This window comes from Antedon bifida, chromosome 4, assembly GCF_963402885.1.
Source record: "Antedon bifida chromosome 4, ecAntBifi1.1, whole genome shotgun sequence".
Taxonomy (NCBI): Eukaryota; Metazoa; Echinodermata; class Crinoidea; order Comatulida; family Antedonidae; genus Antedon; species Antedon bifida.
The window spans coordinates 22236597-22261709 of record NC_136229.1 but is presented as its reverse complement, the minus strand read 5'-3'; the positions used below and the strand labels follow the sequence as shown (position 1 = coordinate 22261709).

Sequence of the window (25113 nt, the reverse complement as noted above, 5' to 3'; positions counted from 1 at the left end):
ATTGCAGTAGCTAAAAATATCTCATTGTCATTGAGTGTCAAAATGATATTTAATTTAATAGAGCTAGATTAAAGGAAAAAATTAAAAATTAAAACTGTCGACAAATAGGATTTCCTGAAAATGTAATTGAAAGTTAAAACAGTTGTGTGTGCTTCAAATAATCAAGTTGGCCAACCAATAAAAAAAGTGTTAAAATTAAATTATATTATTTTTAACTTTATTTTTTCCATTTCAAATGAACAGTGACATTTACAGGTTTAATCTAACATGATAAATATTATATGGTCAGTGAAAAATGTTATGGTCAATGAAAATTGTTATATGGTCAGTGAAAATATGTAATATGGTCAGTGAAAATTGTTATATGGTCAGTGAAAATATGTAATATGGTCAGTGAAAATTAACAAGATTTAACATTAAACAAAACAAATGTTTGTCAGTGGCTGGACAGTATTATTCTTTCTGCAAATTCTAAAAGAATTCTCTTAGAATTTATATCAATTTATAAGAAAAACTAATTATTTTGATCTCAATCTCAAAATTAGTAATACTTATCATTTTAATTTTTGTAATTTGATTGTCAACCATTAATCATTAAAGGACTTGTTTACACAGAGGATTGTAACTATTTATTATACCATTAATTTAATTCAGAGATAACAGTATAGATAAACATGACAAAGAAAACATAATTGTTGTATGTTTGAGATAGGGGCGTCGGCCATTAAGGTCAACTATGTCAGCCCTGTCATGTACTGATTACACAAAGGCAATTTATTTTATTTATTTTATACGCATCCAACAGCGAGTAACTCGCCAATTACAGGATAGATAAACTATTTAATAATTTTACGTGCTTAATATAAACTAAGTCATTTTGAGGCTTAAGCAGTAGATTTACAACCTTGGCACTAGGTCAGGATTGAACCCCGGACCTTGGGATTGGAAGGCAAGCACAATATGCATAACTTGTGCTTAAATTGAATGTTAAAATTCAATCTTATATTTCATAGATACAGTACTGTATCTCCTTTTAAACTGACCTATTCAAACAATAGACACTTTTTTTTAAAGATATGGTGGGAATTTATATGTTATAACACTATGGCCAACCCCTTGAGGGGACATTTTCTTGTGAACTAAACAAGGAACAATAGGTTTTCATGCCCAACCCCTAGTCAGGTAAAAACCCTATTATAAGGGACACTTTGACATATGAAAATTTATGTTTTAACATGGCCAACCCATATTATGTTATAACACAACAGCCAACCACTTATGGGGACATTTTCTGATCTGAACAAGGAACAGTTTTAACACCCTTATTAAGAGACACTTTGACATGTGAAAATATGTAACATGGCCAACCCTATTCAAGTGACATTTTAATTTCTACTGTAGTTTGATTCCTTCATACTACAGTATTATAAAACTAGTAATACTATGATTTAATTTTTAAAAATATTGTACTGTACACTATTATTTTCCTTTTCATTGAAATCTGACATTTTTGTAAAAAAAAGGTTTCTGAATATTATTGCTAAAAATATGATATCTTCTTGAAATTTAAATAATTGAATAATTTCGTAGAAAATGTTGAATATTTAATAATCAATTTTCATTTGTAAAATCAATAAAACTGATTGTTTCAATCCCAATAGAAACTGGCTATATTCGTCATTTACATTACAAACTATGATTTTCCAAGAAATTACAATCTATTATAAATATATTATAATTATTTGTCTCATTTTTTCCCCTAATAGCCATGAGGCTGTAACCATAAATTATTAATAGTTTACAATTCTTCGAATTTATAAATTTTAATTATGTAATAAAAGAAAACATGTTTTATTATTCAATCTAATGCTGTAACTGTATTAGGAATGAAAATGCATGAATGTTTAAAGAGAGAGTGTTGTAATCCTGTAAAGATTTACAATAAGGGATCATGTCAAAATTATTCTACTGCAGTTACTGCAGTTACTATATTTTTTTGTACTGCAATAACTTATGATTTTATTTTGTTTGAATCTAATTAATTTTATTTTTAGTTAGTTTTAATCTAATAAACAGTGTGATCCACCACCCCCCTCTTATCCCCACCAAAAAGGCATAAATGATTAAACAAATTATAGTTATACCAGTAGACACGTACAGTGTACAGAAAAAGAGAGGATTGTCAGGGTGAGGGGATGGCATTACTTGACATGACATAAGTTGACTTATGTCTTATTCACCGATTCCCTTGAACATTTATCTTTTTTTTTTCATTTGCAGATAATAGTGATCTAATAGCTTGCTCTGTATTACCTAAAGATAAAGGGTAAGTTGTAATGCTACGGGGATTGCAATAAACATTCCAATACAATACTGTCACCATCCACCACCATTGTAACCACCACCATAGTACAGTTTATTGTCACCATCACATTACTATTACCACATCTACCATCTCTACCATCATCACCCATACAACAGACAACATCACCCCTACAACAGACAACATCACCGCTACAACAGACATCATCACCCTACCACAGGCATCATCCCCCCCTACAACAGACATCTTCATGCTACCACAGACATCTTCATGCTACCACAGACATATCATCTTAAAGTTGCTATTGTACATAAAAATGACTCAGCACCACAATCCTATAAAAGATTCAAAGACATACCTGTAATTGTTGGTTTTATTTCGATTTTAGTCAGAGGCAGCGGCGTTTCCTTGTTATGGATAGTTACCAAGTGATTTTAGTTGAACCTGATGTTAAGAGACTTGGATGGGGTGTGGTAAAGTTTGTGGGACCACTTCAGGTTAGTACTGTATGATGATGTTAAGTTGAACTTGAGTAGCGTTGAGATTTTGGGAGGAACCCCAAATTTGTATTAAATCATTTATATTTGGGAGCTTTCGCATCGGTAAATGAAATGGACGATAATTGACAAAGTGTTACGTTATCTTTATTATTACCTTTTCATGACTGTTCAATAATTGCCATCTGTCATCATTATACCCAACATTATAATTAAATTATAAATTAAAATATAATTAATTATTTTAGGATGTCGAAGTTCAAGGCGACAAGGATGATAGTCGATCACTGCATGTTACGATTCACAAACGATTGATAAGTAGCCACGCCAAACCCTTCCCCTTATTGGCTGCAAGGTTTATTTTTGATGACCATATAAGGTGTATGGCAGCTAAGCAACGACTTCTAAAAGGTACAGTTAACAAACTTTTCCCATCATTTCTGGAAAAAATGGTACAATGACATAAAAAGGATTAGAATGTAGTAAATGTTGTCATCATTGGTGTTGAAAATTCAGATCAGATGTTCAGTGACCCAGTGTTTTCCTAAAGCAGGTTTCACCAGCCAGATTTGCTGGAGTAAATTGGCTCCAACTGGTGTAAGAAAATTACACATAAAATAAACACTTGTGTAGTAGTGGTAGGTTAGGCCTAACCATTAAAAACATAGAGCAATCAAAGGCTATATTTTGTAAAAATACCATTTTATTTGACTTTTTTGTATTTTAGTAGATTAATTACATCTTATAGTATATCAATAATTCAGTACTTTTCTTAATTTGTTGGACTTGATTTCTATATTGGGAGGAAACTGGTGACCAGCATTTTAGAGATCCAAACAGCATTATTAAATAAACATCCTTCTTCCAGGTCGTCAGAAAGTACGTCAGATGAAGATGGAGCGTTTGGCGTTGCTGTTGGAAATTCCACCTCCAGCCTCTCCAGTTGGTGGGTCATTCTCTGCTGCCTTTTCATCAAGACCTGGGATGGCAGTTCCTGCTGGTGCAACTCGTAAATTAGATCCATCCACCACCTCCACAGCAATGTAAGTTGATAATCTTATTCTACTCAAATTATTCTAGTTTGGTTTATATTTGTTTGCTGCCACCAATTGTTTGTCAGTCAGTTACATAAACTGCCATGAGCAATTAAATCCCCACGTTGTTTCTTTGTTTAGTTTTCTCCTCCATGTGCGATTAGTGCCCTCTTTGTTTACGCCACGCCTCTTCCACCACCGATCAAGGTGTTCTAGAAATTAGACAGGAAATTGGTTTCATAAGAGGCATCGTTCCTAAAAAGTTTAATCAATTTATCTATATCATTGTCCTGGCCATTGTGCTAGTGTCGAGTAATACAAATCCATTTAAAAGTTTGCAGACGTTGTCAGACATTGTACACTTGGTCATTGCTCGGTTGCCAACGCACAGAATTTGTGTTTAGTATATTAAAAACAGTGCAGAGGAATTCACTAGACAGCTTACTTGAACCAATGCCAATATGACATGTTATTACAGATTTTCAATATGTATTTCTACAAGACTGTGAATAACAATGACTTAATCACATTTAAATTCTAAATAAAATAAGAAATTATCTGAATAAAATCTTAAAAGTAAGAAGAATTAAGATATGTTTATAAAAAATATTGCATGTATTTAATTTCATGATAGTTTGATGATTTCTTTGCTTACATTGAAAAAAATCAAGGGTCTTGAGTTAAAATCCATCAGTTCAACCTAAAGCTCTGTCTACACTATCAAACTTTATGTGTCAAAAATATGTGATGTGCCCATATATGGACATGATGATGTCATATCACTACCATATTAAGGCACATCACACTTTTTTTTTTCAAACAAGTTTGATAGTGTAGACAGAGCTTAAGCCTCGTACAAAACTGACAGCATTCGTTTGGTAGGTTTTTCCTGAAAAAAAAATGTTTACATCATCAAGTCAACATTGGGTTTTAATTAATTTGAGGCAAATTCAGTTTGGTGGTTTGGCAATTTCTACCATGAATACCAAGAAATTAAATTAATGTCATATATCATGGAAAATATTACTTGGAAAATTATTAATAATGACCCTTATTATCTTGAGTCACTGTACTTTAAGATTATGTCCATGTTTCGTTTTTTAATCACTTCTCAGAAATAATTTAAATTGTTCGTATAATATTACTCTTTCTAAAGAATACTATAGAATGAGACAATGTGAACGTTTTATTTGTCAAGCAGCATACTTAGAAGTCAATATAGAAATTTACGATTGCTCAGAAATTGCGTCAATATTTGTCCATATTTGGTATTTTAAATATATTTCTAAAAAAAGGTTAATGGTTTTAAACAACTATTAACGTTTTTATGACGAAAGAACCGTACTTTTACACGATTATCGATGATTGCTCGATTTCTGAAGTGGCTGATTGCTGTTATCGCGATTAGTTCTCAGAACAAGCTATTAAATAGATTAGAGAGATTCAAGGTTCAACTTTTAAATTGTATGCATTTTTAAATCGGCTCAGCATTTTTTTTATGGATCGTGATTGGTTAAAAGAAAATGACTTGAGTAATGTAGCACTAGCAGTGATAAAAGATAAGGTTACATTTGTATACGGGAGTGGGATGTGGATCGCGCCGACTGTTCTTACTGTTTTATACCAAGCATTATGAGATGATAGCGAACATTGAATGCGTACATCCCAGTACAACATGTATTTTACTGTTGATACATAATTACAAGCATTATATTGTATACAGTACACTTATCAGTTGCTGATCCAGAGTCGGCCCAATTGTTATTGGGGCAATAGGTGATGGTGATAAGTCACATGAATGATAATACAGTCAACACTCCCAATACCAGACCCTTTTGGGCTGGTCAATATGTTATGTTTTCCGGTTTTCTGGTATTCAGAATGTGTTTTTAATAGTAAATAGAAATTTGGGACCTTTTGGACTCTCAAGAAAAGTCTGGTATTTGAAGAGCTTTCGGTTTTCAGAGAGTCCGGTATTGAGAGAGTTGCCTCTATTTATTTAGGCAATCGTGTTAAGTAACCCAGCATGTGAACAGTTGAAAGCCCCAAAAGATTGTGCACTAATGCCATTATAACTAGACAGATAGCAGTAGGTATTCAGGTATTGTCATGATCATTTAAAATATATGTATTTCTGTTATAACTATTCCAAGAAACAACCAATTTATTAGTAAATTTGACATTTTCAAGGCAATGGAATATTCCATTATAAATTATAGGGGAAATATAACAATTATTAGAAACCTGGTCCAATAAATACGCAAAATAATTGTTAATGATTGCATGTTGCATTGCAATATTTTCCGTACAATATGATTTTTCACAACAATGATTTTTAGAGTAATAAAATTATAAAATAATTTACATTTTTTCTAAATTAAGTTCTATTGGACTAAAATAAAATATTTCTTGTTTTAAATCTGTAAAATAAAGGACAACATTTGCATAATTCACTTGCTCAGAGCAGAGAAGATTTATTTCTAAAATTGATTTCTTTTGTTCATTTCAACAAAAATTAAGCATTAAAGCAATAAATAAATAATGCTTAGTATGATGGCCTACTTAGGTGAACTTAATGCTACATATTTTTTTGATAAAGACACACTTTTTATGAACCCTGGTTGATAGCTTTTTTATAAGATGAATAATAAGTCTATAATACAAGTCCCTTTGGAAGATGGAAGAAAAGAAATGATAGTGGGAATGGAGCTTAAGAATAAATAAGCACAAAAGTATTAGAATATTGGGACACTGACTGGCAAACAAACCAGGGTCTCAGGCCTCTGCATTTGCCACTGCCCTGAAAGTCAAACATTATTTTATAATCAATTGCCTTATTTAGATAATTTAAAAGTATGTTCCAGATAATGAAACTCGTTGGAAGTAGAGCCGACTCTGTTCAACTGTAAGCCCAAAGCATTTGTTGCCCTATAACCTGTTCCTATCAGATCTAACAGTAAGCCCAAATCAGTTGTTATTCACCATTTGTTGCCCTATAACCTGTTCCTATCAGATCTAATACATGGATACTCAAGTGTCTCATTTCTTACTCCAGGGTAGTTTTTCACTTTCTTGGAACTTATCTTTTTTTATATAACTTTGTGTATTAATTACCCTGGTATGGGCGTTAAAGATATAGGCAACCAACCTGATTGGTGTTGTTCTGGTTAAAACAAGTCCCTGGGTAGTAGTAAAATGTCTGTGAAGTTGGTTACTAGTTCCTAGTTCCTAGTTCCTTATTCAAATTCAATTAAAGGGACAGTCACAAATATTTTTAAAAACAGATTTTAATACGTAATAACTGTCTAACTGATTTGTTATTGCATCAACATGTTAGCCTTAACCTCCTCTACTTCTTCCGGTCAAAGTTCAATAACATTTTATGCATTTACACCCTCTACGGCGAATAAGTAACTAGCTTTTACGAACGTTATAATACTTGACCTACTTCCTTTTTTCAAAATATTTTGCTATGGATCGATCACCCTTGACCTACTCTTCCATTTGCCACCCCAGTTCCGCGAACTTTTTTGCGTCTACGCCCTCTACGGCGAATAAGTAACTGGCTTTACGAACGTTATAACACTTGACCTACTTAATTTTTTCAAAATATTTTGGTATGGATCGATCACCCTTGACCTACTCTACCAATTGCTACCCCAGTTCCGCGAACTTTTTTGCGTCTACGCCCTCTACGGCGAATAAGTAACTGGCTTTACAAACGTTTTAACACCTGACCTACTTAATTTTTTCAAAATGTTTTGGTATGAATCGATCACCCTTGACCTACTTTACCATTTGCCACCCCAGTTCCGCGAACTTTTTGGCATCTACGCCCTCTACGACGAATAAGTAACTGGCTTTACGAACGTTATAACACTTGACCTACTTAATTTTTTCAAAATATTTTGGTATAGATCGATCACCCTTGACCTTTTCTATCATTTTCCACCCCAGTTCCGCGAACTTTTTTGCGTCTACGCCCTCAACGGCGAATAAGTAACTGGCTTTTACGAACGTTATAACACTTGACCTATATATTTTTTTCAAAATATTTTGGTATTAATCGATCACCCTTGACCTACTTTACCATTTGCCACCCCAGTTCCGCGAACTTTTTTGCATCTACGCCCTCTACGGCGAATAAGTAACTGGCTTTACGAACGTTATAACACTTGACCTACTTAATTTTTTCAAAATATTTTGGTATGAATCGATCACCCTTGACCTACTCTACCATTTGCCACCCCAGTTCCGCGAACTTTTTTGCGTCTACGCCTTCTACGGCGAATAAGTAACTGGCTTTTACGAACGTTATAACACTTGACCTACTTAATGTTTTCAAATTAATTTGGTATGAATAACATTATTTCACATAATTGTTTTCTTTGTACACTATAATGGGTAATGTATTAGGTAAAACAACTTAGTTAAAAAAATTACTTTCGATCAAAATTGTTGTATTCTCTTTACAACTTTTATACCTCATGGAAGAATATGTGCTTTTTAATTGGCAATATTAATGGTTAAAGGATTATTAATGAATATCTTAATTTTGATATTATAAAGTCTATTAGCCTAAACCGTTTTCAGGTATTTTTTAAAAACATTATTTCAACATTTATTTTTGTGCGCTATAGACGGGTACTGTAGAAAATATAGTTTTAAAAATATTGTTTGTATTGTGTTTAAAACGACTATTATCACTCAAGGACTAATGTGCGCTTGAATTGTTAATTAATAAAGGATTATTAATGAATATGTTTCAGGTAACAGTTGATATCATGAAATTTAAAAAATCCACATTAGTGCCTATTTCACCCAATTGTTTAGTTTGTGAGATATAGACGGGTACTACAAATATAGTTTTAAAAATATTACTGTATATTGTGTTTAAACGACTATTATCACTCAATGAATATTGTGCGCTTTTTAATATTAACAGTAACAGTATTAATGAATATGTTAATTTTGCTGTTATAAGGTAGTGTAAACTGTTTTTAAGTAACAGTTGCTGTAATGACATTTGAAAAAAAAAAACATTAGTTCAGCTTTGTTTTTTTTGTGCGCTTATAGATGGGTACTGTAAGATGATGTCATTGTAGGCCTATGTGGGTGATTTTTAATTCAGAGATTTGTTCAAACATTCTAGGTCTACAGTGGTAAAACATTTAGTAATTTATAGATTTTATAATAATAGACATTTATGCCATAAACGATATGCGTAAGAACACCATTTAAACAACTTAATGTGATGCTTAACATTTAGATACAATTATCTTCCTACATCATATTACCTAGGAAACAAAATGCAATGGGAAAAAAAAATTGCTTTTGACAGTTTTGAAAGAAATTATTGTATAATGTTATATAAGTTATGAAAGAGTAGTAATAGGCATATTTAAATTGTTAAATAAAAAATTATTTCAGCTACTTACAGTTCAACATTACATTCGTTACATTACAATTATTGTATTGTTTTTAAAACAGCTTTCATCACCCAGGGAATGTGCGCTTTTTAATTGTTAATTAATAAAGGATTATTAATGAATATGTTTCACATTAAAGGTTAAGGCATATTTCACAATATGTTAATTTTGTTGTTATAAAGTCTATAAGCCTAAACCGTTTTTCAAACACTATTTCACCCAATTGTTTAGTTTGTGAGGTATAGACGGGTACTACAAATATAGTTTTAAAAATATTACTGTATATTGTGTTTAAACGACTATTATCACTCAATGAATATTGTGCGCTTTTTAATATTAACGGTAACAGTATTAATGAATAATATGTTAATTTTGCTGTTATAAGGTAGTGTAAACTGTTTTTAAGTAACAGTTGCTGTAATGACATTTAACAAAACCGTCAGTTCAGATTTGGTTTGTGCGCTTTTATAAAATGGGTACTGTAAGCAAGTTTAAAAAGATATTACATTGGGATCGATTGCAACTGTTTATTGAAGTGGGGTGGTATTGAATGACTATGCAGTGTGTCGTCACATGTTGACGTAAGAAGTTATTTATTAGTTCTTAGTTTATATACTACGATAGAGCCTACTTTAAATGCTGTTTTAATTTCAGGTAGTCATGTTCTACTTGTGTTGAAAAGTGTTAATGAATAAAACGGAATAAATAACTTGTGGTTATCGTTTTTAACCAAACTGTTGTATTTGTGTTTGCTTCAGAAATTATCTTCTAGAATCGTAACAAGTCAAAACAAAACTAAAATGAATTCGCCGTAAAAGGACATAGGTAAAAGTTCGCGGAACTAGTTTGGCAAATGGTAAAGAAGTCAAGGGTCATCTACCCATAACAAATTAATTATTCGCCGTAGAGGGCGTCGATGCAAAAACTATTTGGAAAAAATTAAGTAGGTCAAGTGTTATAACGTTCGTAAAAGCCAGTTACTTATTCGCCGTAGAGGGCGTAGACGCAAAAAACAAATGGTAGAGTAGGTCAAGGGTGATCGATTCATACCAAACTATTTAAAAAAAATTAAGTAAGTCAAGTGTTATAACGTTCGTAAAGCCAGTTACTTATTCGCCGTAGAGGGCGAAGATGCAAAAAAGTTTGCGGAACTGGGGTGGCAAATGGTAAAGTAGGTCAAGGTTGATCGATCCATACCAAAACATTTTGAAAAAATTAAGTAGGTCAAGTGTTATAACGTTCGTAAAGCCAGTTACTTATTCGCCGTAGAGGGCGAAGATGCAAAAAAGTTCGCGGAACTGGGGTGGCAAATGGTAAAGTAGGTCAAGGTTGATCGATCCATACCAAAACATTTTGAAAAAATTAAGTAGGTCAAGTGTTATAACGTTCGTAAAGCCAGTTACTTATTCGCCGTAGAGGGCGTAGACGCAAAAAAGTTCGCGGAACTGGAGTGGCAAATGGTAGAGTAGGTCAAGGGTGATCGATTCATACCAAAATATTTTGAAAAAATTAAGCAGGTCAAGTGTTATAACGTTCGTAAAGCCAGTTACTTATTCGCCGTAGAGGGCGAAGATGCAAAAAAGTTCGCGGAACTGGGGTGGCAAATGGTAAAGTAGGTCAAGGTTGATCGATCCATACCAAAACATTTTGAAAAAATTAAGTAGGTCAAGTGTTATAACGTTCGTAAAGCCAGTTACTTATTCGCCGTAGAGGGCGTAGACGCAAAAAAGTTCGCGGAACTGGAGTGGCAAAAGGTAGAGTAGGTCAAGGGTGATCGATTCATACCAAAATATTTTGAAAAAATTAAGCAGGTCAAGTGTTATAACGTTCGTAAAGCCAGTTACTTATTCGCCGTAGAGGGCGAAGATGCAAAAAAGTTCGCGGAACTGGGGTGGCAAATGGTAAAGTAGGTCAAGGGTGATCGATCCATACCAAAATATTTTGAAAACATTAAGTAGGTCAAGTGTTATAACGTTCGTAAAGCCAGTTACTTATTCGCCGTAGAGGGCGTAGACGCAAAAAAGTTCGCGGAACTGGAGTGGCAAATGGTAGAGTAGGTCAAGGGTGATCGATTCATACCAAAATATTTTGAAAAAATTAAGCAGGTCAAGTGTTATAACGTTCGTAAAAGCTAGTTACTTATTCGCCGTAGAGGGCGTAAATGCATAAAATGTTATTAAACTTTGACCGGAAGAAGTAGAGGAGGTCAAGGCTAACATGTTGGTGCAATATCAACTCAATTAGACAGTTATTACGTATTAAAATCTGTTTTTTTTTTAATATTTGTGAATGTCCCTTTAATTGAATTTGAATAAGGAACTAGGAACTAGGAACTAGTAACCAACTTCACAGACATAGTAGTAAAACATATCATAGATAATACAAACTAAAGAGAAACAGATTACAATGGCTTATATTTATTTAGGCCTACTATTAAAACTACTTAAGTGGCAAGCCATTTTTGTTGATATGTGTACAATGCAAATCCATGCTAAAATGAAAATGATCGACATAATAGTTTTGTATATATTTCCATTTGAACAAATTGAATTGATTGAATCCACCCACTCGTTCACCAAAATGGCGATCTTCTTTTGTTGTATACTATTTAAAATTGCCTTTTCCACAAAGTCTATTATAAACTATACAATGTTCAGTCAAGCCCAATTTTCACGCTCCAATAGTTTTCTTGAAAATAGAACCTGTTAGTTTAATGAATAATATAGTTCTATAGGCCTAGAGTTAATAAAAACAAATAAAGCTATCCAAACTATAGGCTGTACATAAAAAATACCGCTTGTTTTTGGAGAGAGAGAGAAACATACTGAAGATGAAATTTGTATTTTATGCACTGGGAAAATAAAAGATAAACCACTATATAAACCCCTGACCAAGAAAATTAAGACTTCATACTGCTTACCACATTCGTGGGTCTGAGGTCAAGGGGTCATTTGATTGGGAGATTTTCAAGAGAGCTTTTTCACCCCGCAATGCTGGAGGCTAGACAGCTGGAAATAGCACTCTATTCCGTGCAAGAAAGTGGGTGGCTAGTCACATAATTAACTCCTTCAGTATACAGTCATGCAGTAACAACATGCTGAGTGCAATACTTAGACATCCAGGGGTATTTAATACATAAGAATTAGTCTCATTAATCCAGTCTACTTAATCTAGCATGTAAATGATATTCATATTTATGCTCATCACTTTTATCTTAATCTATCACTGGTTAAAGTCAACATCAATGATTCTTATAAATTGAGTACGATCTGACCTTTCATAGATGTTATCCAGGCATGGCAACTTGCCAGATAGTAGGAGCAGTTTCTTGGAACTTGTGTGTCTGTTGGATATTTGCTGACGTCAGCAGATTTTGCGTGCTAGCAGATGCTGATATTTTACAGCTCATACTGATTTGGTTTAATCTATGGAGTAAAAATGCTTCAATTGCACACTTAGAAATAAAAAATAACCACATGCACTGAATATTACATGCGTCATTCATTCTCTTACGCATTCCTCCCTTTTTCTTTGAAGTATATTTAATCTTCAGTTCATATTTGTAATTGCAAATCAATCTAAAAATTATTATTATACAAAGTTTTGAAAGGTTACAGTACCGAAACCAGCACAAATCTTGCTAGGGCTTTGACCGCAATCTGGATTGCATACTGTAGCAAAAAAAAGGCATGTTATGTGGTATCGTGACGTCAGCTATGTATATAATAAACACTAAACACAAATTATTTCCCATTTGTTGCTCTCATGTGTCAGGGTAGGTTTTCTTATAACCTGATTGATGTTCAAGTTAAAACACCTCGCATATAAACCCATTTAAAGTGAGATTAACAGTTTAAAAAGAAATATATACAATAGACATAATATATTTAGTATTTAAGCAATTTAATATCAAACTAGTGGTAGTAATGTGCCCAAATATGGTAGTGATATGACATCATTATGTCCATATATGGGCACATCACAGATAAAGTTTGATAGTGTAGACAGAGCTTTAGGTACTATGGCAATTCAGCTTAATATTTGTAAAAAGAAAAAAAATTGCACACATGGCAAAAACACTAGCTTGATGACACTGATGTAAAAATAAGCAATACTAGAAAACAAGCTTACACATAATATAATACATTTTGATAAAGGAACTGTAAACTGCATATTGTAGTTACTGCAGTAACTGAAGTAGAATAATTTTGATAACGATCGCATATTAGAAAGCTAATTCTATAGTTCAGGTTGTACTTTGTTATTTTGGTCATATATTCATTCATTATGTAATTAATAATTTATTTATTTATTCATATTAAATATAATACAATATACAGCTGTTGATGCTAATGCTTTTCTTATTCATTCCTTCATGTATTCATTTTATATATCTGAATATGAATGCCAGATTTTTACATTATATACTTGTTATATAACATTACATATTGCATACAATTATCGAGTGAAACGAAAATTATTAAATTTTACGGCCCACGTACACGATGGATTGGCATTACAGTAATCTGAATTTCTGCGAAAAATGAATTATAAATTATTCTTACAGAGAAAAATCAATGAGGCATGGTAAATTGTACTCGAGCCAGATGCATTAGAAATAATAAGAGTAGCATAATCAAGAAACTATTTTGAATGAAGTCTTCATTATTGACCCTAGATTTTCCATGTATTTCATGATGAGATAAATTGATTATTATCTAGTGACAAAGTTGATTAAAGTATTGCTATATTGCTGTATATACTTTGGTAATTGTTTTATTTATATTGAATGACTGCGATGTTTGAGGCCTAAAAATAAAAATTTTTTTTCTCTCTTTTGTGGTGTAAACCTCACTTTTATTCACAATAATTTCATCATAGTCATGTCATCAGAATAAAATCTTCATATTATTTTCATTATTATCACATTTTTGTTATTTTATCATGTTTTTTATCATTACAATTTGATTAACTTCATCCTTAAGCCTATAACATTTTTAAATTTTGTATGATGAAATTTGATATAGTAAACTAGATTACCTACTGTAGCTGCAAGACTAGTTCTTGTATAATTTTTTTTTTGCAATTTTGTAATTCTGCAGTTATTTTCTAATGTTTTTATCATTACAATTTCATCATTGGTAAGCCTATAAGATTTGTTAATTTTGTATGACGACATTTTTTATAATATTTAAACTAGATTACCTAGCTGCAAGACTAGTTTTTGTACATTTTGTTTTTTGCAATTTTGTAATTCTGCGGCTATTTTAGGTGCATAATATAATTAAATTATAAAAGTGTGTTCATTTAAGTTGCTGAGAAACGGTTTGGAATTTTGTAGATACACAGAAATGCGATTGCTTGTTTGGGAATTTTTCAGTTGCAGAGAAACAATCTCTTGGTAGAATTCGGGAAATTCCTAATACTCGGAATGTGATTGGTTGTTTGGCAACGCTTTAGTTCTGTAGAAACGAAAATGTTTGTTTTCTTGTGTAATTTGTTCATTACTCTGTAGTTATGAATAGAAGTAATATAGGATGTAGGAAGCTATTGTGTGTTTAATAATCAGGATTGTAGTGCTCAATACCTTGTATATTAAATTGGTTAATCATATTGACCTACAGCTATTCAGTGTGATTAGCTACTTCTGAGAAAGTAACACTCGGCAGAGCAGCCTGCACTCAACCATTACCAATCAACGTCTCTATTTATGATAATAGTATTCCATTGTTGTTGTGATACAATGTTTGTTAACTTAAACACTTCATATTAAATACATGTATATTATTATCGAAAACAAATTATTTAGGTTCTATAAATAAATACATTGTAAGTTTCTAAATTTGCGTTCACTCATGTGGCATGAGGTTTAATTTTAAAAAGTCACAGAAATGTTCAATTGTAAACACTCGTTTGTGTTTTTGTAACTGCATACTGGTTCATTTAACATCATAAAAGGCAATGATTTCTTAACATACAGCTTTATATTTTTACATTAATTAATTACACATGGGAAATTGATTGATTCAGATTAGTTAACTCCATTCTATGCACTCTTTACCCTAGTGTGAACACAGCCTTAGATCTGATTTACATTGCGTTATTTAATATTAGTCCAGCTGCTGTAATTCTAAACTTCTTTTGTACCGATAACCTATAAAAATTGTGTAGTTTGATGTTTAATCAGATTTAAGACTTGTTTCAAAGGAAAGAAAATGTTATGTATGAATTTGAGTGCAATTCAATTCTAAAAACTTTATTATCATCCTAATCTGGAAATTGTTTGTGGAGGTTGTTGAGGAAGACAGACATTTAATGATTGCACAACATTATCTATTAAAGATGTATTGTCCCCCAGAAAAATAATTTTTAACATTTTTTTTGTTGAACATGCCATTTTAATGTCACATAATAGTTATCCACTTTGACCAAAAATTGAATCTAAACAAAATTTATTTACCTAAAAAATCTGTAATTTAAAGCAAAAAAGGGTCAAATTGTCTGCCAGCCAATGGATTTTTGGTTGAATCCATTTATTATGTTATTTTATAAGTGAAAACATTTTTTTTTTCTTTTTTTTTCTACGGAAGTGATTAACTTTATTAAAACTACAAAATAACATATTCAAAGTCTGATTTAATTAATCTACTTTTTTCATGTTTTTGGGGGACAATACATCTTTAGGAGTACCATTTTAAAATCAATATTGTAAAGTTTAAAAGCAACAAATGTAACAAATATGAGAGAAACAAACATGCAAACACCTTTGTATAGATTAGTAAACACAAGGCAATATAAGATAGCATGTGATTATTAACAATAGTATCATATCAGGTTATTAATAGCCATTAACACATTATCCAATATTTATTGGCTTTTCAAATAGAGATAAACACCAATAGATAGAGATATAAATTGGTTTATAGAGCCAGTAGCGGAACCAGGATTTAAAAATAGAGGGCCTAAACGCCAATTTAGACAATAAAACGGTAACAGTAAGCGGAAAACTGTGTAGCTTGTCCCACGTAGAACCTGTATCTATCCTCAGCGGGAAAACCGCCTGTCCGCCCTGCGCTTTGTGTAAATGGTAATAAGGAATAACATAGATTCTATATTTTTATTACCGTTACCGCTCGTCTGTATAAATTGATGGCCCTTAGAATATGTAAATGAAGTTCACCTTATGTCCTATGTTTTTCATTAATTTTAATAGGTTAATTTTAATTAACCTATGGAATAATTCATTGACAATTTTGGATCTATTTTCTATGATAGCATAAAACAGCATCTCAATACCAACCTCAATAAAGCCTCATAATAGGTATCCTGGGTAGTTGTTTTGCCACAACTATCGTGATCCTTTCGACAATGGTATTATGTGGGCAGTCAAAACCTTTAAAATTCTGTCTACACTATCAAACTAGTTTGAAAAAAAAATGTGATGTGCCCAAGTATGGTAGTGATATGACATTTTCATGTCCATACTGTCAATGTCATATAAAGTTTAATAGTGTGGACAGAGCTTTAGGTAATAGGATCTTGTTCCTCAGTTTGTCTCTGCCCTCCTCCTGTATGTACTTTTATAGTGTAGACAGAGCTTTAGGTAATAGGATCTTGTTCCTCAGTTTGTCTCTGCCCTCCTCCTGTATGTAGTTTAATAATGTAGACAGAGCTTTAGTTAATAGGATCGTATTCCGTAGTTTGTCTCTGCCCTCCTCCTGTATGTACTTTTATAGTGTAGACAGAGCTTTAGGTAATAGGATCTTGTTCCTCAGTTTGTCTCTGCCCTCCTCCTGTATGTAGTTTAATAATGTAGACAGAGCTTTAGGTAATAGGATCGTATTCCGTAGTTTGTCTCTGCCCTCCTCCTGTATGTACTTTTATAGTGTAGACAGAGCTTTAGGTAATAGGATCTTGTTCCTCAGTTTGTCTCTGCCCTCCTCCTGTATGTAGTTTAATAATGTAGACAGAGCTTTAGTTAATAGGATCGTATTCCGTAGTTTGTCTCTGCCCTCCTCCTGTATGTACTTTTATAGTGTAGACAGAGCTTTAGGTAATAGGATCTTGTTCCTCAGTTTGTCTCTGCCCTCCTCCTGTATGTAGTTTAATAATGTAGACAGAGCTTTAGTTAATAGGATCGTATTCCGTAGTTTGTCTCTGCCCTCCTCCTGTATGTACTTTTATAGTGTAGACAGAGCTTTAGGTAATAGGATCTTGTTCCTCAGTTTGTCTCTGCCCTCCTCCTGTATGTAGTTTAATAATGTAGACAGAGCTTTAGTTAATAGGATCGTATTCCGTAGTTTGTCTCTGCCCTCCTCCTGTATGTACTTTTATAGTGTAGACAGAGCTTTAGGTAATAGGATCTTGTTCCTCAGTTTGTCTCTGCCCTCCTCCTGTATGTAGTTTAATAATGTAGACAGAGCTTTAGTTAATAGGATCGTATTCCGTAGTTTGTCTCTGCCCTCCTCCTGTGTGTACTTTTATAGTGTAGACAGAGCTTTAGGTAATAGGATCTTGTTCCTCAGTTTGTCTCTGCCCTCCTCCTGTATGTACTTTTATAGTGTAGACAGAGCTTTAGGTAATAGGATCTTGTTCCCCAGTTTGTCTCTGCCCTCCTTCTGTATGTAGTTTGTATTCATTTATATAATTTAATTTTTTTTTTTTGAGGAAATAAATATATAGATTATGTATATTATACAAAAGGTATTTAAAGATTAATATTTTGATATTATAATCTGATTTTCCACTGTTATTCCATCAGTATGGTTTTGTTAAAAAGGGCTATTAGTAGTTTTATTATTACAATTTACAATCCGTTTGTTCGGAAATACCCTGGGTTTTCCCCTCAATCAATATTCATTGTTGAGCCGTTGTTGTAAAGACCTTCTATCGATCGCAAACTTTATTTAGCCACTATTCTGATAACGATATCATTTTCAATGAAACTGATATTATTATTTGTACATTATGATAAAGCTCACTCACTTATCAAATGTTGTAGAACATTCTAGAAATGAAGTATTTAATATTTTAAATATTCATTTTAAACTGTTTAATACACTCGTGTGTATAGATATATTTAATTGTATAAAAGCAGAATATTTAATAATATATGTTTGTTTGTAAAAAATGTGTTTAATATTTCCAAATGTGTGTATCATCAGACATCGTATGATATCTACACATGGTGTATGTTATATAAGCCACTGTTCAGACATGTTCAGTATTGAAATGTCGGTGTAAACAGACATTGTGGTTTTGCAATATTGTTAATAAATAATATAATGTCCAGACACACACAACAATTCTGATATATGACATCTGTTTAGACTCATTTATTAGTGTTTTATGTGGTGCGTGTCTATATTTTTCCGCCAGTCACACCCAGTCCAGCATAATATTGTTGTATGATACTATATCTGTCGAAAGATGATTTATGTGTTAAAATGTGGGTCTGAACAAACTACATGTATTTCCATACAAGTATATTTTTATTATGCATAATTATAGGTATGTGTTGCATTGTTAAATTTCTTGGAAAAGCCTTGATGTTGTATCTGATCTGAAATGCAGTTCCCTGATTGGTCGATGTGTTTATTGCAATCCGATAATATTTTATAGTCAAATTCAGATCCTAAAATATTGCTGTATTTTGTAGATTGGTTTATAATATAATAACTGTATGTAAAGCACAACTGATGAGTTTATCATAGAAATTTGCGCCGTATAAGTGTGTTTTAAAACTAATTTAATTAATTTTTACATTTTTTTACCAAAATTAACATTTAAAGTGTTAATTGTGGTAAAAAAAATGTTAAAATTGTTTTATTCCTAGATTTGGTCATTTCTGTACTATTTAGTATTTGCTATTGGGATAAAAATTATTCAATTTTTAAATTTATAGAATGAAATATCATATTTATAATAATTTCACATGGGGATTAATATTATACCTAAGGTTATGTAACATATTAATGGTTGAGTCAACAATTTAGTGAAAATAAACAGCCTTCAGCATAATGTCTGCACATGCAACCTAAATATTGATTGCTTATTATTGCGGAACTACTTTTAGTCTATTTTTGACAGGCTATTAATATTTTATGTTAGTACACTCCCATTTTAAACATTCCTGAATCCATTCCTGGTATTAAGTGAAGTCAGTTGTTCAACTTATTAGTCTACTACACAACCAGTTTATTTTATGCTATACCCTTACACACACTAATCTTGCTTGTATTTGGTATTTTAAACTATGTATTTTATCTGTATGTTAAATGATGTGTTTTATTTGTATTTTTATATTTTTATGTGAATTTTTAACTTTGAACAAACACAAATAATTTCAAACCATGTACATATTTTACTGTGTTTGACCATGAATAAATAAATAAATGAAATGAAAAATAAAATGAACCCAAAAAACATAGGAAACTTCCAGTTAATTTACAGCAGTCAAACGACTATCATGCTAACACCATGTCTTGTCTTTGTAGGTCTGATGGAAAAGAAATGATATCAGCTGGTTCCCATCATAATGTCACAAGTAAGTCATAAGACTGTCAATCCATTGATCAACATTTATCATTAAAACATTTTAATGACATTACCTGTTCACACCTATTTTACTAAACAACATTTATAGCACATGTTCTTTTCATGAGTTCAGTTTATTTAATGTTGCACTACACCCACATTGCTAACATGTTAATTTTATGCACCTTTTGTTAGGCGTTCATAGAAAAACACCGCCTGTAGCAATGACAGGGGCACCAGCTCATGTCAAATCAACCAAAGCAAAAATAAATAGCTCTCCAGAGGTTGAAGAAGCTCAAGATGCCATGTCACCATCTGCTTACACCACCACATCATTTGTTGAAGACAATCATGTGGAAACATCAAGAAAATTACATATTCATCAAAACACAGATATCACTCCACCATCTCTGACACCAGCACAAGCACCACCTCTTTCGTTGATAACTGACGCTGCTGTTGAATCACAGAGCGGTTCACCTAGGATCCTCCCTCCAGCTTCGACTGCTCGAGTCAGAAGCTTAAGCCATCCTGGTGGAGAGATTCATAGTGATTCTTCTCCTATTCCACTTGGTAAATCTCCCCCAGGAATTCACTTAAATCTTACATCTGCAGAGGTAGTTCCTGGTGAAGATCAAGCTCTTGGAAGTGCCACAGCATCTCTGTCAAGACTCACACAAATGGCACAAGATCTCACTACACCAGATGAAGCACATTTTATCGAAATGACCACCCTGTCTACTGAGACTGTACCGATAGCATTGCAAGAGGAGTATGAAGAAGATCCATTTGAATCTACTGGTTCAGTTTCAATGGATGTTGACACTGAACATTTGGAAAATGAACATTTGGCAACTCAAGTTCCAAATGAAAACTCTGAGAATCATGACCAAAAAGATGATTTTGAATCAGCAGAACAAGAACATACAAACATTGGATCAAATAACAAGCATATTGAACTTGAGGACAATAATGAAGATATTGAAGGAACTCATCTTCCTCCCTCTTCACAACAACAAGATCAAGACACTATTGATCAGCAACAAGAACAAACAAACATTGGATCAAATAACAAGCATATTGAACTTGAGGACAATAATGAAGATATTGAAGGAACTGATCTTCCTGCCTCTTCACAACAACAAGATCAAGACTCTATTGATCAGCAACAACTTAATGTTTCATTACACCAAGAACAACAATCTGGACAACAATCTGATTCCACAACAGAGTGTGCAGCTGGTTTGCGTGAAGAAGCCTACATCTGATTGCTATTTCAGTTTACATCTTTACATGTATTAATGAATCGTTGCTTAGTAATCGTAGGTCTCAAGCACATTTTAAAAGTCTTTTTAGTTAAACAATGTTGCGCTCATGAAAATTAGGAGAATTTGAGGTGCACTTATTTGAACTACTATGAACCAGTATAGCTTATTTGTGCATGTCTATTTATCAATCTTCCATGACTATCCAGACTTCATTCATAATTTGTAGAGGGGCGGATCTAAGGAGGTAACTGGGTAGAACTATGTGTGCATGCTCCTCCCTCACTACAACCCTCCTCCACAACCCCCCACCATTTTGACAATCACAATTATGAACTTTTCTATCACTTATGTGATCATTATGTGATGAATGTAGTAATAGTAGGAAAACTATATACTGTACATTAATGTTATAAATCGTGGATGTTTATTCTTCCTGGTTATGACATTCCTTTTTTATGCGCATTCACTAACTTTCATGTGGATGATGTTCTCTCAAATAAGAAGCATTCAAACAAAAATGTATTTTCAGCTGGTGTTCCTTATCAAAACCTACTACCACAAGATGGAGAGAAAAGACCAGAAATCCTGGATCCACCTCTGGGGTAGTCATGGAAGCATTCTTTATAGTGGTGATTGGATTTTAGACAAAAGTGCAGACATTTTATTTTCTTACCTACCACATTATAAGTTGTCATTCATCCAGATAGATGTATAGGTAAAATAGTTGAATCGAATAAAATGGACTTACTCAATTGTTAGTGGATTGGTTATGAAACCACTAACATTTTAAGTAGTAATAATAACAGAAATTTATGATGTAAATAACGCCAATTCATACATTTATCAAAGGCGCGCGCTGTGTGAGAACATGGAGTAATAATATTACTCCATGGTGAGAATAAAGCAAGGTCAATAAAAACTCTGAAAAAGATGTGTTTTCAAGTTGACTTTAAAGGAAAGTAGATTTGGTGAATTTAACGAACAGAAAATGGTAATGAGGAAAGGAAAAGGCCATTTGTTTTGTTTTTGTATTGAAGAGATGGAACTGTCAATAATTAAATCTGGTCCGGCATATAAAATTGAACGTCAGTGTTTCGTTTTCACGTGACTATGCTCATATCGATTGGCGCATAGCCGCGTGGAGCGTCGTGAAAACGAAACATTGACGTTGGATTCACCGTGCCGGAACAGGTGTGAAAGACCCTTAAGTCCAGTTGATTTGATATAACTATTTTACCCATACCACATCGGTTGATTAGTGTGCTGTTGAAGATGATGTAGCATAAGCTTACTATAATGAAGTTGTAATATAGTTAAACTGCAATTTAAAAATTCCTCACAAATATTTTTATATGTAGTAAAAGGTATTATTTTGTTTTATTAAATTCTTATTTTGTATTATTAATATACCATATCCGTACAATAATGGTATGTAGATAAATTAATATAAAAAACCTGTACAGATGACATAATGTGTATTTCAATAATATAAATAAGATTGTATATTTATATATCAAATAATGTTGAAACATCAATCTTACCTAAGTTCTCGTAGGCCATGTCATCAAATGATACAATGATGTACAAAACATGGACAACTTTTAGGACTTTAGTGGCCTTTGGGGAGAGGCCTGCACTACGTAGTATATATTTATAATATACTTTAGTGTGTGTGATCGGGTTGTATAGATGTGCCACAGGAATGGCAGGGAGAACATGTTTTTTTTAATAGGCTATGTTTTTCTTTTATTCATTTTAACATTTAATTAAATTAGTGAACATATATAATTATTTCAAACAGTATTTATTTTAAGTATATACCGTATTTATTCGAATAAATACCCAGATTTGAATAAACTCCCCCCCCCCTCCCCTCGAATAATAGCGCCCCCCCCCCCCCCCAATCATGTTTAATAAAATGATCCCCCTTCCCTCTCGAATAAACACTTCCTTATAAACGTAAAATTGCTATTGGTAGTAGAATTCTTTGAATAACATGATCTACAATTTACCAAGCATATTGATACACTACTAGATATTAATTGTTGTATTTTTTCACATCTGGGGAATATTTATTTGTGTATACACCCAAAAAACCCCTCCCCCGTATAAACGACTCCTTCGATTAAACGCCCACTAAAAACCCTCCTGAACAATAAACGCCCTGGGGCGTTTATTCCAATAAATTCGGTAGGCCTATTTAAATAAAACGGTTAATGTTGCAGTAAAACACTTACAAAAGATCAACATCTTTTATTACAACATACGATAGATCATTTATTGCATTTTGCTGTTAATACTGTTAATAATAAATTAACTAAGCAAATTAGAATCAACACCTTTGAGATGTGAATTTATAGTTCTCATGAGAGACATTCATTGGGCCGACATTAAAGGCTGAAATATCAAAAATAAAAAAACACCAAAATATCTTTGCCGCGAGGCCTACTACTGTCTCTGTTATTATGTTATTACTATGTACTCATATATCACACTGAGTGCAAGTGTGCAAATGCTATGTAATATTTGCTATTATACGAGTGTATTAAAAATAAACCGATGAGTTTTGATCAAATAAACTAAGCATTGGTTTTTTCCATTCTAGACAAGTGACTTTCTGTCAATATAATATTTGCATATTCACTCAGATTGATTTGACAGTTTTCATGGAAATGGTCCTCTCGTGGGAATTACGGTATTAAATCAAACAGCATTGCAGCAGTCATATAGAATGTGCGTACAAAGGCCGATGTTCCATTCTCATCAGTGTTTGAACACGCATATCGCATTGTGTCGCTAAATCAAGTGTAACGCGCGCACTACATTTTGTGTCGGTATGCCTTTATCATCAGTGATTGAACGCGCGTACCACATTTTGTGTCGCTGATAATTTCAAGATTTTAACGCGCGCACAGCATTTGTGTCGGTATGCCTTTATCATCAATGATTGAACGCGCGTACCACATTTTGTCTCGCTGATAATTTCAAAGTTGTAACGCGCGCACAGCATTTTGTGTCGGTAATATATTATCAGTGATTCAACACTCGTACATTTTGTGTCGGTAATAGTCTATCATGGTATGGACACGCACACGACATTTTGTGTCGGAAATAATCAATTTTAAACGCGCCCATCGCATTTTGTATCTGTAATAGAGTATCAAATTTAAACACACACGTCGCATTTTGTCGGTTATCATTTAATATAGGCCCTACATAATTATATGCAAATAAACAATCAAGTGTAGGCCTATACACAACAAGTTCGTCATGGTCTGGGATTTTCCCTTTATAGCGTTCTCATTTTTAAAAAACGTCTGCAAAATGAGTTCCCTAAAATATAAAGGTCGTTTAAGCATTGTAAAGGTAGCCTATAGTTTGTCTGTATTCTGTTTGTGGTTTAGCCATACCTTTTAGCCTACAGGCAATTTTAACCTCATTTTGTTCGCGGAACTATACAGAACATAATTCAAACAATTCATTTTTAGAAATGTTTAATCGTTGTGTCGGAAACAGAACCAGACTGCATTTTACATAATAACTCTGCTATTGTAAATAACGCTATAAAATTGATTGAAGTTTACATTTTTCACCCGATTCCCAGTGCTGTATCTCCATGACATACCATCTATATCATACACTACAGCCCATGTATATCGCACATGTGGTGCCTGTATCATGTAAGGTTACTTATACTTAGATATATGTGAAGCACATGTGATGTTGTTTTACCAAATATTCCTATGATACTTCGTAAATAGGCATAGATACAGTACCGAGAATCGGCTGCATTTTTCATGTTGTTTGTTGAAATAAATAAATAAATAGAAAACAATATAATTTAACACGGTTTATTAGAAATTTGCTTTATATACTTTTATCAAATCAGACACATATAGAATATATGCAGCGAATATAACAGTTTTATGCACGAAATCCAATTTGTTTTTCTTCGAATACTCCTTGTGCTAATACTTATTGAGGACAAATTTATCTTTACACGTTTTCACAACTGTGCCCCGGGTT

General features: G+C 32.8%; 1 protein-coding gene across 1 annotated transcript in view; it reads left to right on the top strand.

The window, feature by feature from the left end:
• LOC144840780 (protein CLEC16A-like) overlaps nt 1-24252 on the top strand; it is a 43210-nt gene extending 18958 nt beyond the window's left edge. The window contains exons 18-23 of the mRNA XM_078696805.1: nt 2281-2326; nt 2712-2820; nt 3069-3231; nt 3689-3863; nt 19780-19829; nt 20015-24252. Coding sequence (XP_078552931.1) covers nt 2281-2326; nt 2712-2820; nt 3069-3231; nt 3689-3863; nt 19780-19829; nt 20015-21087 — 1616 coding nt within the window. The 3' untranslated portion in view covers nt 21088-24252. The remainder of the gene's footprint in view (nt 1-2280; nt 2327-2711; nt 2821-3068; nt 3232-3688; nt 3864-19779; nt 19830-20014) is intronic.
• Nucleotides 24253-25113: the final 861 nt, after the last annotated feature.